Source organism: Oncorhynchus masou, chromosome 29 (genome assembly GCF_036934945.1).
Source record: "Oncorhynchus masou masou isolate Uvic2021 chromosome 29, UVic_Omas_1.1, whole genome shotgun sequence".
Classification (NCBI taxonomy): domain Eukaryota; kingdom Metazoa; phylum Chordata; class Actinopteri; order Salmoniformes; family Salmonidae; genus Oncorhynchus; species Oncorhynchus masou.
Window position 1 is genome coordinate 99233623 of NC_088240.1, and position 12110 is coordinate 99245732.

The window sequence follows — 12110 nt, forward strand, 5'->3', positions numbered from 1 at the left end:
GCCCTTTAACAAAATGAATGCCTTGCTGCCACAGTGGCCATAATCCCCTTTAACATAATGAATGCCTTGCTGCCACAGTGGCCATTGTGCCCTTTAACAAAATGAATGCCTTGCTGCCACAGTGGCCACAATGTCCTTTAACATAATGAATGCCTTGCTGCCACAGGGGCCATTGTGCCCTTTAACATAATGAATGCCTTGCTGCCACAGGGGCCATTGTGCCCTTTAACAAAATGAATGCCTTGCTGCCACAGGGGCCATAATGTCCTTTAACAAAATGAATGCCTTGCTGCCACAGGGGCCATAATGTCCTTTAACAAAATGAATGCCTTGCTGCCACAGTGGCCATAATGCCCTTTAACAAAATGAATGCCTTGCTGCCACAGGGGCCATAATGCCCTTTAACAAAATGAACACCTTGCTGCCACAGGGGCCATTGTGCCCTTTAACAAAATGAATGCCTTGCTGCCACAGGGGCCATAATGCCCTTTAACAAAATGAATGCCTTGCTGCCACAGGGGCCATTGTGCCCTTTAACAAAATGAATGCCTTGCTGCCACAGTGGCCATTGTGCCCTTTAACAAAATGAATGCCTTGCTGCCACAGTGGCCATAATGTCCTTTAACAAAATGAATGCCTTGCTGCCACAGTGGCCATAATGTCCTTTAACAAAATGAATGCCTTGCTGCCACAGTGGCCATAATGCCCTTTAACAAAATGAATGCCTTGCTGCCACAGGGGCCATAATGCCCTTTAACAAAATGAATGCCTTGCTGCCACAGGGGCCATTGTGCCCTTTAACAAAATGAATGCCTTGCTGCCACAGTGGCCATTGTGCCCTTTAACAAAATGAATGCCTTGCTGCCACAGTGGCCATAATGTCCTTTAACAAAATGAATGCCTTGCTGCCACAGTGGCCATAATGTCCTTTAACAAAATGAATGCCTTGCTGCCACAGTGGCCATAATGCCCTTTAACAAAATGAATGCCTTGCTGCCACAGGGGCCATTGTGCCCTTTAACAAAATGAATGCCTTGCTGCCACAGGGGCCATTGTGCCCTTTAACAAAATGAATGCCTTGCTGCCACAGGGGCCATTGTGCCCTTTAACAAAATGAATGCCTTGCTGCCACAGGGGCCATTGTGCCCTTGGGCTGAATGTAATAATTCCAAGGCTTGTCCGTGGCCGTACTCCCCATAGCCTTGCTCTGAAGCACCACTCACACGCACGGCTCTCTCAGATATCTCAATTCCTATTAACCAAAGCCCATCAAGGGATCAGGTCCTTCTCACAGCCATTCCATACAGCTACAGTGCCTTGCGAAAGTATTCGGCCCCCTTGAACTTTGCGACCTTTTGCCACATTTCAGGCTTCAAACATAAAGATGTAAAACTGTATTTTTTTGTGAAGAATCAACAACAAGTGGGACACAATCATGAAGTGGAACGACATTTATTGGATATTTCAAACTTTTTTAACAAATCAAAAACTGAAAAATTGGGCGTGCAAAATTATTCAGCCCCCTTAAGTTAATACTTTGTAGCGCCACCTTTTGCTTCGATTACAGCTGTAAGTCGCTTGGGGTATGTCTCTATCAGTTTTGCACATCGAGAGACTGACATTTTTTCCCTTTCCTCCTTGCAAAACAGCTCGAGCTCAGTGAGGTTGGATGGAGAGCATTTGTGAACAGCAGTTTTCAGTTCTTTCCACAGATTCTCGATTGGATTCAGGTCTGGACTTTGACTTGGCCATTCTAACACCTGGATATGTTTATTTTTGAACCATTCCATTGTAGATTCTGCTTTATGTTTTGGATCATTGTCTTGTTGGAAGACAAATCTCCGTCCCAGTCTCAGGTCTTTTGCAGACTCCATCAGGTTTTCTTCCAGAATGGTCCTGTATTTGGCTCCATCCATCTTCCCATCAATTTTAACCATCTTCCCTGTCCCTGCTGAAGAAAAGCAGGCCCAAACCATGATGCTGCCACCACCATGTTTGACAGTGGGGATGGTATGTTCAGGGTGATGAGCTGTGTTGCTTTTACGCCAACATAACGTTTTGCATTGTTGCCAAAAAGTTCAATTTTGGTTTCATCTGACCAGAGCACCTCCTTCCACATGTTTGGTGTGTCTCCCAGGTGGCTTGTGGCAAACTTTAAACAACACTTTTTATGGATATCTTTAAGAAATGGCTTTCTTCTTGCCACTCTTCCATAAAGGCCAGATTTGTGCAATATACGACTGATTGTTGTCCTATGGACAGAGTCTCCCACCTCAGCTGTAGATCTCTGCAGTTCATCCAGAGTGATCATGAGCCTCTTGGCTGCATCTCTGATCAGTCTTCTCCTTGTATGAACTGAAAGTTTAGCGGGACGGCCAGGTCTTGGTAGATTTGCAGTGGTCTGATACTCCTTCCATTTCAATATTATCGCTTGCACAGTGCTCCTTGGGATTTTTAAAGCTTGGGAAATCTTTTTGTATCCAAATCCGGCTTTAAACTTCTTCACAACAGTATCTCGGACCTGCCTCGTGTGTTCCTTGTTCTTCATGATGCTCTCTGCGCTTTTAACGGACCTCTGAGACTATCACAGTGCAGGTGCATTTATACGGAGACTTGATTACACACAGGTGGATTGTATTTATCATCATTAGTCATTTAGGTCAACATTGGATCATTCAGAGATCCTCACTGAACTTCTGGAGAGAGTTTGCTGCACTGAAAGTAAAGGGGCTGTATAATTTTGCACACCCAATTTTTCAGTTTTTGATTTGTTAAAAAAGTTTGAAATATCCAATAAATGTCGTTCCACTTCATGATTGTGTCCCACTTGTTGATTCTTCACAAAAAATACAGTTTTATATCTTTATGTTTGAAGCCTGAAATGTGGCAAAAGGTCGCAAAGTTCAAGATGGCCGAATACTTTCGCAAGGCACTGTAACTACTGCAGTCGGCATTTGAGGTATCTGTTAATTTATTTCACGTTTATTTAACCTTTAATAACTAGGCAAGTCAGTTAAGGCCTTAGGCCTACTGTACATATCACGATGTCAAGGCCTATATATCACGATGTCAAGGCAAACAACACAATTATCACAACACAGGTTGTAAAATGACACATAACAAACACACACACACTAACACACTCATCATGTGTTCAATTAAATTTGATGTAATTTCTTTAATGTTTTTGTTTTCTTTCCACAGGTGGGTGTCTTCTCCAGAATCATCTCTTCTCCAGAATCACCTCCTCTCCAGAATCATCTCCTCTCCAGAATCACCTCCTCTCCAGAATCATCTCTTCTCCAGAATCATCTCCTCTCCAGAATCATCTCCTCTCCAGAATCATCTCCTCTCCAGAATCATCTCTTCTCCAGAATCATCTCCTCTCCAGAATCATCTCCTCTCCAGAATCATCTCTTCTCCAGAATCATCTCCTCTCCAGAATCATCTCCTCTCCAGAATCATCTCCTCTCCAGAATCATCTCCTCTCCAGAATCATCTCCTCTCCAGAATCATCTCCTCTCCAGAATCATCTCTTCTCCAGAATCACCTCCTCTCCAGAATCATCTCCTCTCCAGAATCATCTCTTCTCCAGAATCACCTCCTCTCCAGAATCATCTCCTCTCCAGAATCATCTCCTCTCCAGAATCATCTCTTCTCCAGAATCATCTCTTCTCCAGAATCATCTCCTCTCCAGAATCATCTCTTCTCCAGAATCACCTCCTCTCCAGAATCATCTCCTCTCCAGAATCATCTCCTCTCCAGAATCATCTCCTCTCCAGAATCATCTCTTCTCCAGAATCATCTCCTCTCCAGAATCATCTCCTCTCCAGAATCATCTCCTCTCCAGAATCATCTCTTCTCCAGAATCATCTCTTCTCCAGAATCATCTCTTCTCCAGAATCATCTCTTCTCCAGAATCATCTCCTCTCCAGAATCATCTCCTCTCCAGAATCATCTCCTCTCCAGAATCATCTCCTCTCTACAGTACCTGGTCTACTAACATGATCCATCACAATTACCACCCATCAGGTCCATGCAGAGTGCCATCACACTGCTGAGGAGACAGTACAACCAACTGTCTGAACCAAACCTCACTTGACAACTGTCTGAACCAAAGATTAAACATTTCAGCTAACTGTCTGAACCAAAGCTGAAACATTTCAGCTAACTGTCTGAACCAAAGATTAAACATTTCAGCTAACTGTCTGAACCAAAGTTGAAACATTTCAGCTAACTGTCTGAACCAAAGATTAAACATTTCAGCTAACTGTCTGAACCAAAGCTGAAACATTTCAGCTAACTGTCTGAACCAAAGCTCTGACAGTCCCGCTCTGCCTCTGTTCTGATCTATTCTGAAACACCCTGTTCTGATCTGATCTGGACGTTATTCTGAAAAACCCTGTTCTGTTCTGATTTGGACGTTACTCTGAAACACCCTGTTCTGATCTGGACGTTACTCTGAAAACACCCTGTTCTGATCTGGACGTTACTCTGAAACACCCTGTTCTGATCTATTGTGGACGTTACTCTGAAACACCCTGTCCTGTTCTGATCTGGACGTTACTCTGAAACACCCTGTTCTGTTCTGATCTGGACGTTACTCTGAAACACCCTGTTCTGATCTGATCTGGACGTTACTCTGAAACACCCTGTTCTGTTCTGATCTGGATGTTACTCTGAAACACCCTGTTCTGTTCTTGACGTTACTCTGAAACACCCCGTTCTGTTCTGATCTGTTCTTGACGTTACTCTGAAACACCCCGTTCTGATCTGGACGTTACTCTGAAACACCCTGATCTGATCTGTTCTTGACGTAAGTCGCTCTGGATAAGAGCGTCTGCCAAATGACTTAAATGTAAATGTAATGTTACTTTGAAACACCCTGTTCTGATCTGGACGTTACTCTGAAACACCCTGTTCTGATCTGGATGTTACTCTGAAACACCCTGTTCTGTTCTGGACATTACTCTGAAACATCCTGTTCTGATCTGGACGTTACTCTGAAACACCCTGTTCCGATCTGATCTGTACGTTACTCTGAAACACCCTGTTCTGATCTGATCTGGACGTTACTCTGAAACACCCTGTTCTGATCTGTTCTGGATGTTATTCTAAAACACCCTGTTCTGATCTATTCTGAAACACCCTGTTCTGATCTATTCTGAAATACTCTGTTCTGTTCTGATCTGAATGTTATTCTAAAACACCGTGTTCTGATCTATTCTGAAACACCCTGTTCTGATCTGATCTGGACGTTACTCTGAAACACCCTGTTCTGTTCTGATCTGGACGTTACTCTGAAACACCCCGTTCTGTTCTGATCTGGATGTTATTCTAAAACACCCTGTTCTGATCTATTCTGAAACACCCTGTTCTGATCTATTCTAAAACACCCTGTTCTGATCTACTCTGAAACACCCTGTTCTGATCTGATCTGAAACACCCTGTTCTGATCTGATCTGAAACACCCTGTTCTGATCTATTCTGAAACACCCTGTTCTGATCTACTGTGGGCGTTGCTCTGACACTGTCTGTGGTCTCCATAATGAATGATGTCTCTGCTCTCTCCTCCAACCACACAGACTGTCAGGTGGTGAAGGTCCCCCACCTGGTGTTCTTAGTGTTGGGTATGGTGTCTCTCAGTGAGAACCTGTTGGTGGTGGTGGCCGTGGTGCGCAACAAGAACCTCCACTCCCCGATGTACATGTTTATCTGTAGCCTGGCCACGTTCAACACCATCTCCTCCCTCTCCAAGACCTGGGAAACCCTGATGATGGAGTTCAGTGATGTCGGACAACTGGACTCCCGAGGGGACTCCGTCCGGAGGGTCGATGACCTCATAGACGCACTGCTCTGCATGTCTTTTATCGGCTGCATCTGCAGCTTCCTGGCCATCGCTGTGGACCGCTACGTCACCATCTTCCACGCACTGCGCTACCACAACATCATGACCACGAGGCGAGCCGCCGCCGCCCTGGCTGGGATCTGGGCGCTATGCGGCGTCGCCGGGGCGGTCATGGTGGCGTTCTGTGACGCCACGGTCATCAAGATCTTTTTCATCGTGCTCTTCCTCATCTCGCTGCTCCTCATCCTCTTCCTCTACGTCCACATGTTCCTGCTGGCTCGGTCTCACGCCAGGAAGATTGCAGCGCTGCCCGGGAGTGCCATGCCGCGCCGCAGCCTCCGGGGGGCGCTCACGCTCACCATGCTATTCGGGGTGTTTGTGGTGTGCTGGGCGCCTTTCTTCCTCCACCTCCTCCTCCTCATGGTGTGTGTAGAGAACCCCTACTGTGAGTGCTACCGCTCTCTGTTCCAGCTGAATTTGGTTCTGCTGATGAGTCACGCCGTGGTCGACCCGGCCATCTACGCCTTCCGCAGCGCAGAGCTACGAAACACCTTCAGGAAGATGCTGCTCTGCTCTGACTCACCACTCTGCTACAAGGTCAAAGCTCTGTTCCACTGAAGGGCTTTGGCTGCACCCTATTCCCTAGATAATGCACAACTTTCCACCAGAGTTTTTGACCCCGTGGGCCTTGGTTAGAGGTAGGGCACTATATGGGGGGTAGGGCACTATATGGGGAATAGGGCCTTGGCTAAAGGTAGGGCACTATATGGGGAATAGGGCCTTGATTAAAGGTATGGCACTATATGGGGGGTAGGGCCTTGGTTAAAGGTATGGCACTATATGGGGAATAGGGCCTTGGCTAAAGGTATATACACATATATATATATATATGTATAACTATATACAGAATAGATAACTACTGTATATTATACTATATGTATATCTATATACAGAATAGATAACTACTGTATATTATATTATATGTAATAACTATATACATAATAGATAACTACTGTATATTATACAGGATGTATAACTATATACAGAATAGATAACTACTGTATATTATACTATATGTATAACTGTATACAGAATAGATAACTACTGTATATTATACTATATGTATAACTATATACAGAATAGATAACTACTGTATATTATACTATATGTATAACTATATACAGAATAGATAACTACTGTATATTATACTATATGTATAACTATATACAGAATAGATAACTACTGTATATTATACTATATGTATAACTATATACAGAATAGATAACTACTGTATATTATACTATATGTATAACTATATACAGAATAGATAACTACTGTATATTATACTATATGTATAACTATATACAGAATAGATAACTACTGTATATTATACTATATGTATAACTATATACAGAATAGATAACTACTGTATATTATACTATATGTATAACTATATACATAATAGATAACTACTGTATATTATACTATATGTATAACTATATACAGAATAGATAACTACTGTATATTATACTATATGTATAACTATATACATAATAGATAACTACTGTATATTATACTATATGTATAACTATATACAGAATAGATAACTACTGTATATTATACTATATGTATAACTATATACAGAATAGATAACTACTGTATATTGTTACGTTACAGCCTTATTCTAAAATGTATTAAATTAAATTTTTTCCTCATCAATCTACACACAATACCCCATAATGACATCACAATACCCATAATGACATCACAATACCCCTTAATGACAAAGCAAAACAGGTTTTTTGAAATGTTTGCACATTAGTAACAAATAAAAAAAGAAATACCTTATTTCAGTAAGTATTCAGACCCTTTGCTTTGAGACTTGAACTTGAGTTCAGGTGCATTTGGAAAGCCACACACCTGTCTATATAAGGTCCCATAGTTGATAGTGAGGGAGGTGACCAAGAACCCAATGTCCAGAAGGACAACCATCTCTGCAGCACTCCACCAATCAGGCCTTTATTGTCGAGTGGCCAGACGGAAGTACATGACAGCCCACTTGGAGTTTGCCAAAAGGCACCTAAAAGACTGTCTGGCTGAATAACCGATTGGCAAACCTACTGCAAATTGAGAAATCATGTGACTAAACGGAACGAAAGGAAGAAGAAACTATACTAAAAAACAAAGCTAAATGATTTAAATGAACAAAGCTAAATGATTTAAATGAACAAAGCTAAAAGAATGATATTAAAAAGCTTTGGAACACTTTAAATGAAAATTTGGGCAAAAAGGCGAATTCAACTCATTGAATTAGATGGCTCATTCATCACAAAATCCACTGATATTGCCAACAACTTGAATTATTTTTTAATTGGCGAGATTAGCAAATTTAGTCATGACCTTCGGTCAAAAGCCGAACCTCCACATTCAAGTAAAACTGACCAAAATATGAAAGACGAGCATTGTAATTTTGAAATCCGTAAAGTGAGTATGGAAGAGGTGAAAAACTTATTGACAAGCCACCGGGGTCTGACAACTTGGATGGAAATGACTGAGGATAATAGCAGATGATATTGCCACTCCTATTTGCCATATCTTCAATCTAAGCCGACTAGAGAGTCTGTGCCCTCAGGCCTGGAGGGAAGCTAAAGTCATTCTGCTTTCCATAGCAAACCACCCTTTACTGGCTCAAATAGCCGACCAATCCGCCTGTTATCAACCCTTAGTAAACGTTTGGGAAAATGTGTGTTTGACCAGATACAATGCTATTTTACAGTAAATAAATGAAAAACAGATTTACAGCATGCTTATAGGGAAGGACATTCAACAAGCACGCCACTTTACACAAATGACTGATGATTGGCTGAGAGAACGCCACTTACACAAATGACTGATGATTGGCTGAGAGAACGCCACTTACACAAATGACTGATGATTGGCTGAGAGAACGCCACTTACACAAATGACTGATGATTGGCTGAGAGAAAGTGAAGATAAAAGATTATGGGAGCTGTTTTGTTAGACTTCAGTGTGGCTTTTGACATTATCGATTATAGTCTAGCTTTACTCTCCCCGCTATATTGTGGATTGTATTTTATTTAATGTTTTATTTCACCTTTATTTAACCAGATAGGCCAGTTTAGAACAAGTTCTCATTTACAACTGCGACCTGGCCAAGATAAAGCAAAGCAGTGCGACAACAACAACACAGAGTTACACATAAACAAATGTACAGTCAAATAACACAATAGAGAAATATATCTACAGTGGAAATGAGGTAAGATAAGGGAGGTAGAGGCAATAAACAGGCCATTGTGCCAAAGTAATTAGTTAACACAGTGTCCAAAGAAGGGCCAGAGGTATACGGAATGGTGTCGTCTGTGTAGAGGTGGATCAGAGAATCACCAGCAGCAGGAGCGACATCCTTGATATATACAGAGAAGAGAGTCGGCCCGAGAATTGAACCCTGTGGCACCCCCATAGAGACTGCCAGAGGTCTGGACAACAGGCCCTCCAATTTGACGCACTGAACTCTATCAGAGTAGTAGTTGGTGAACCAGGCTGTTGAGTCTGTCGATAAGAATTTGGTGATTGACAGAGTCGAAAGCCTTGGCAAGGTCGATGAATACAGCTGCAGAGTAATGTCTCTTATCGATGGCGGTTATGATATCGTTTAGGACCTTGAGCGTAGCAGAGGTACACCCATGACCAGCTCTGAAACCAGATTGCATAGCGGAGAAGGAATGGTGGAATTCGAAATGGTCGGTAATCTGTTTGTTAACTTGGCTTTCGAAGACCTTAGAAAGGCAAGGTAGGATATATATAGGTCTGAAGCAGTTTGGGTCTAGAGTGTCAACCCTGTTGATGGACAGGCCAGAAATGTTATAACAATGTAATTTTTGGGGGTGAAGCTTGCATTCAATTGCCCGTCCATGTTGCACACAACAAGCCTCCATTCCCCCTGTCACAAGGGGATTCATAACTGATTTAAGATGAAATCTTCAACCCTGAAAACTGTCTTATTATTAATTGAAGAACATGTGCTCTTTATCACAGAATGTTAGGTGAAATACTTTTATATATTTTTTACCAAGTTACAGTCGTTAAAAGAGCAACCCATCTATATAAATGTGGATCACTTGTGATCATTCTGTTGCCACTGGCTATATTCCTTAATGCCTGCTGGTTGTGCTTCGCCACCTCAGCCCTGCCCCGGCCCACTGTCGTCAGAGGGAACCATGAGTAGCAAACCTGGAAAGTTGGATTGGTGATTTATTAAGGACTTGTGGTTGGACATGGTGAAGTTGGTGTGTGGTTCTGCAACAGGGCAGAAATGATCAGCAGGTTGCAGAACATACAAGGTGAAGGAGATGAGGATACATCTATTAAACCAATAGATGGAAAATAAGGAAAATAAGGAAATCTCAATGTAATGATTAACTCAAATATACATGACAAATAAGAAACAAGCACACAAAAAAGACTTACAAAACTCTCCCTACACCACTGAGTATAATAGGGTAAATCTGTAACTATAGCTACACATCTTCCTTTAGACTTTTCCTTTGTCTAATGGCTGGAAGGTCTCATCATAAATAGTATTTAGTTAGGCCTGTCTCTCTGCTGGACATAATACATTCCTATGGGAATTTCACCCGGCACAGCCAGAAGAGGACTGACCACCCCTCATAGCCTGGTTCCTCTCTACCCGGCACAGCCAGAAGAGGACTGGCCACCCCTCATAGCCTGGTTCCTCTCTACCCGGCACAGCCAGAAGAGGACTGGCCACCCCTCATAGCCTGGTTCCTCTCTACCCGGCACAGCCAGAAGAGGACTGGCCACCCCACATAGCCTGGTTCCTCTCTACCCGGCACAGCCAGAAGAGGACTGGCCACCCCTCATAGCCTGGTTCCTCTCTACCCGGCACAGCCAGAAGAGGACTGGTCACCCCTCATAGCCTGGTTCCTCTCTACCCGGCACAGCCAGAAGAGGACTGGCCACCCCACATAGCCTGGTTCCTCTCTTGGTTTCTTCCTAGGTTTTGGCCTTCCTAGGGAGTTTTTCCTAGCCACCGTGCTTCTACACCTGCATTGCTTGCTGTTTAGGGTTTTAGGCTGGGTTTCTGTACAGCACTTTGAGATATCAACTAATGTAAGAAGGGCTTTATAAATAAATTTGATTTGCACTAAAGTGACGCGTACAGGGCATGTTTCCTGTAATTTGTCTTAAAATTTACACAAATTATATAAAATTTACACAAATTATATGCAATGATATAATTATATATATTATAATTATATTTCATTGCAATCAGTAAACTTCAGGGAACACCAGTATATATATTACTTTTAAGAGTGTTTACATGTAAACTATTGGAACTAGCCACGAAAACATTTACAAAAAGCAGTAATTTTCACTTTCACCATTTTCTACTAAACGTTTAAAGGATATGTAAATATGTCATTTTGGGGCCAGTTTTTTACTAGACCCCCTGAAACATTTTAAGTCATCATTGGGCTGTATGCACCAGTTATGTGTGGAGATATGGCCAAGTGGATCTCCTCCCTGCAGCTGAATGGCCGCCATATTGGAAATGGCCACCAGGGGGTAATGGATGAAATCTGTGATGGCACTATAACCAAAAAAAGACTCATTTTTTAAAATTTTATTTTACCTTTTTTAACCAGGTAGGCAAGTTGAGAACAAGTTCTCATTTACAATTGCGACCTGGCCAAGATAAAGCAAAGCAGTTCGACACATACAACGACACAGAGTTACACATGGAGTAAAACAAACATACAGTCGATAATACAGTATAAACAAGTCTATATACGATGTGAGCAAATTAGGTGAGATAAGGGAGTAAAAAGCAAAAAAAGGCCATGGTGGCAAAGTAAATACAATATAGCAAGTAAAACACTGGAATGGTAGATTTGCGGTGGAAGAATGTGCAAAGTAGAAATAAAAATAATGGGGTGCACAAACAAAGTGAATTTGTTTGTGGGTAAAATGAAGAGAGACGATTCAAGTTAATGTCAAGTTTATTAAGCTTTTGCTATACCATGAAGTTGTTAAACGATCTGCAGCAAAGAAACGAGGAACAGAGAAACATCACATTGAATATAAGAGAGGGTGTGCAGTTAGTTCCATAAAGACGGACTTAAAGTGTTATTACAGGCTAAGTGCAGTGAATATGTGATGACTATATTTACACACAAAAAAGGTAACATTTGAGTGTTAGTGCACCAACTTGGATACTTCC

General features: G+C 42.1%; 1 protein-coding gene across 1 annotated transcript; it reads left to right on the plus strand.

The window, feature by feature from the left end:
- Positions 1 to 5314: 5314 nt before the first annotated feature.
- LOC135521382 (adrenocorticotropic hormone receptor-like) lies at positions 5315 to 6469 on the plus strand. The gene has a single exon (XM_064947283.1). The coding sequence runs from the start codon at positions 5549 to 5551 to the stop codon at positions 6464 to 6466; it is 918 nt and encodes a 305-aa protein (XP_064803355.1). The 5' UTR covers positions 5315 to 5548; the 3' UTR covers positions 6467 to 6469.
- Positions 6470 to 12110: the final 5641 nt, after the last annotated feature.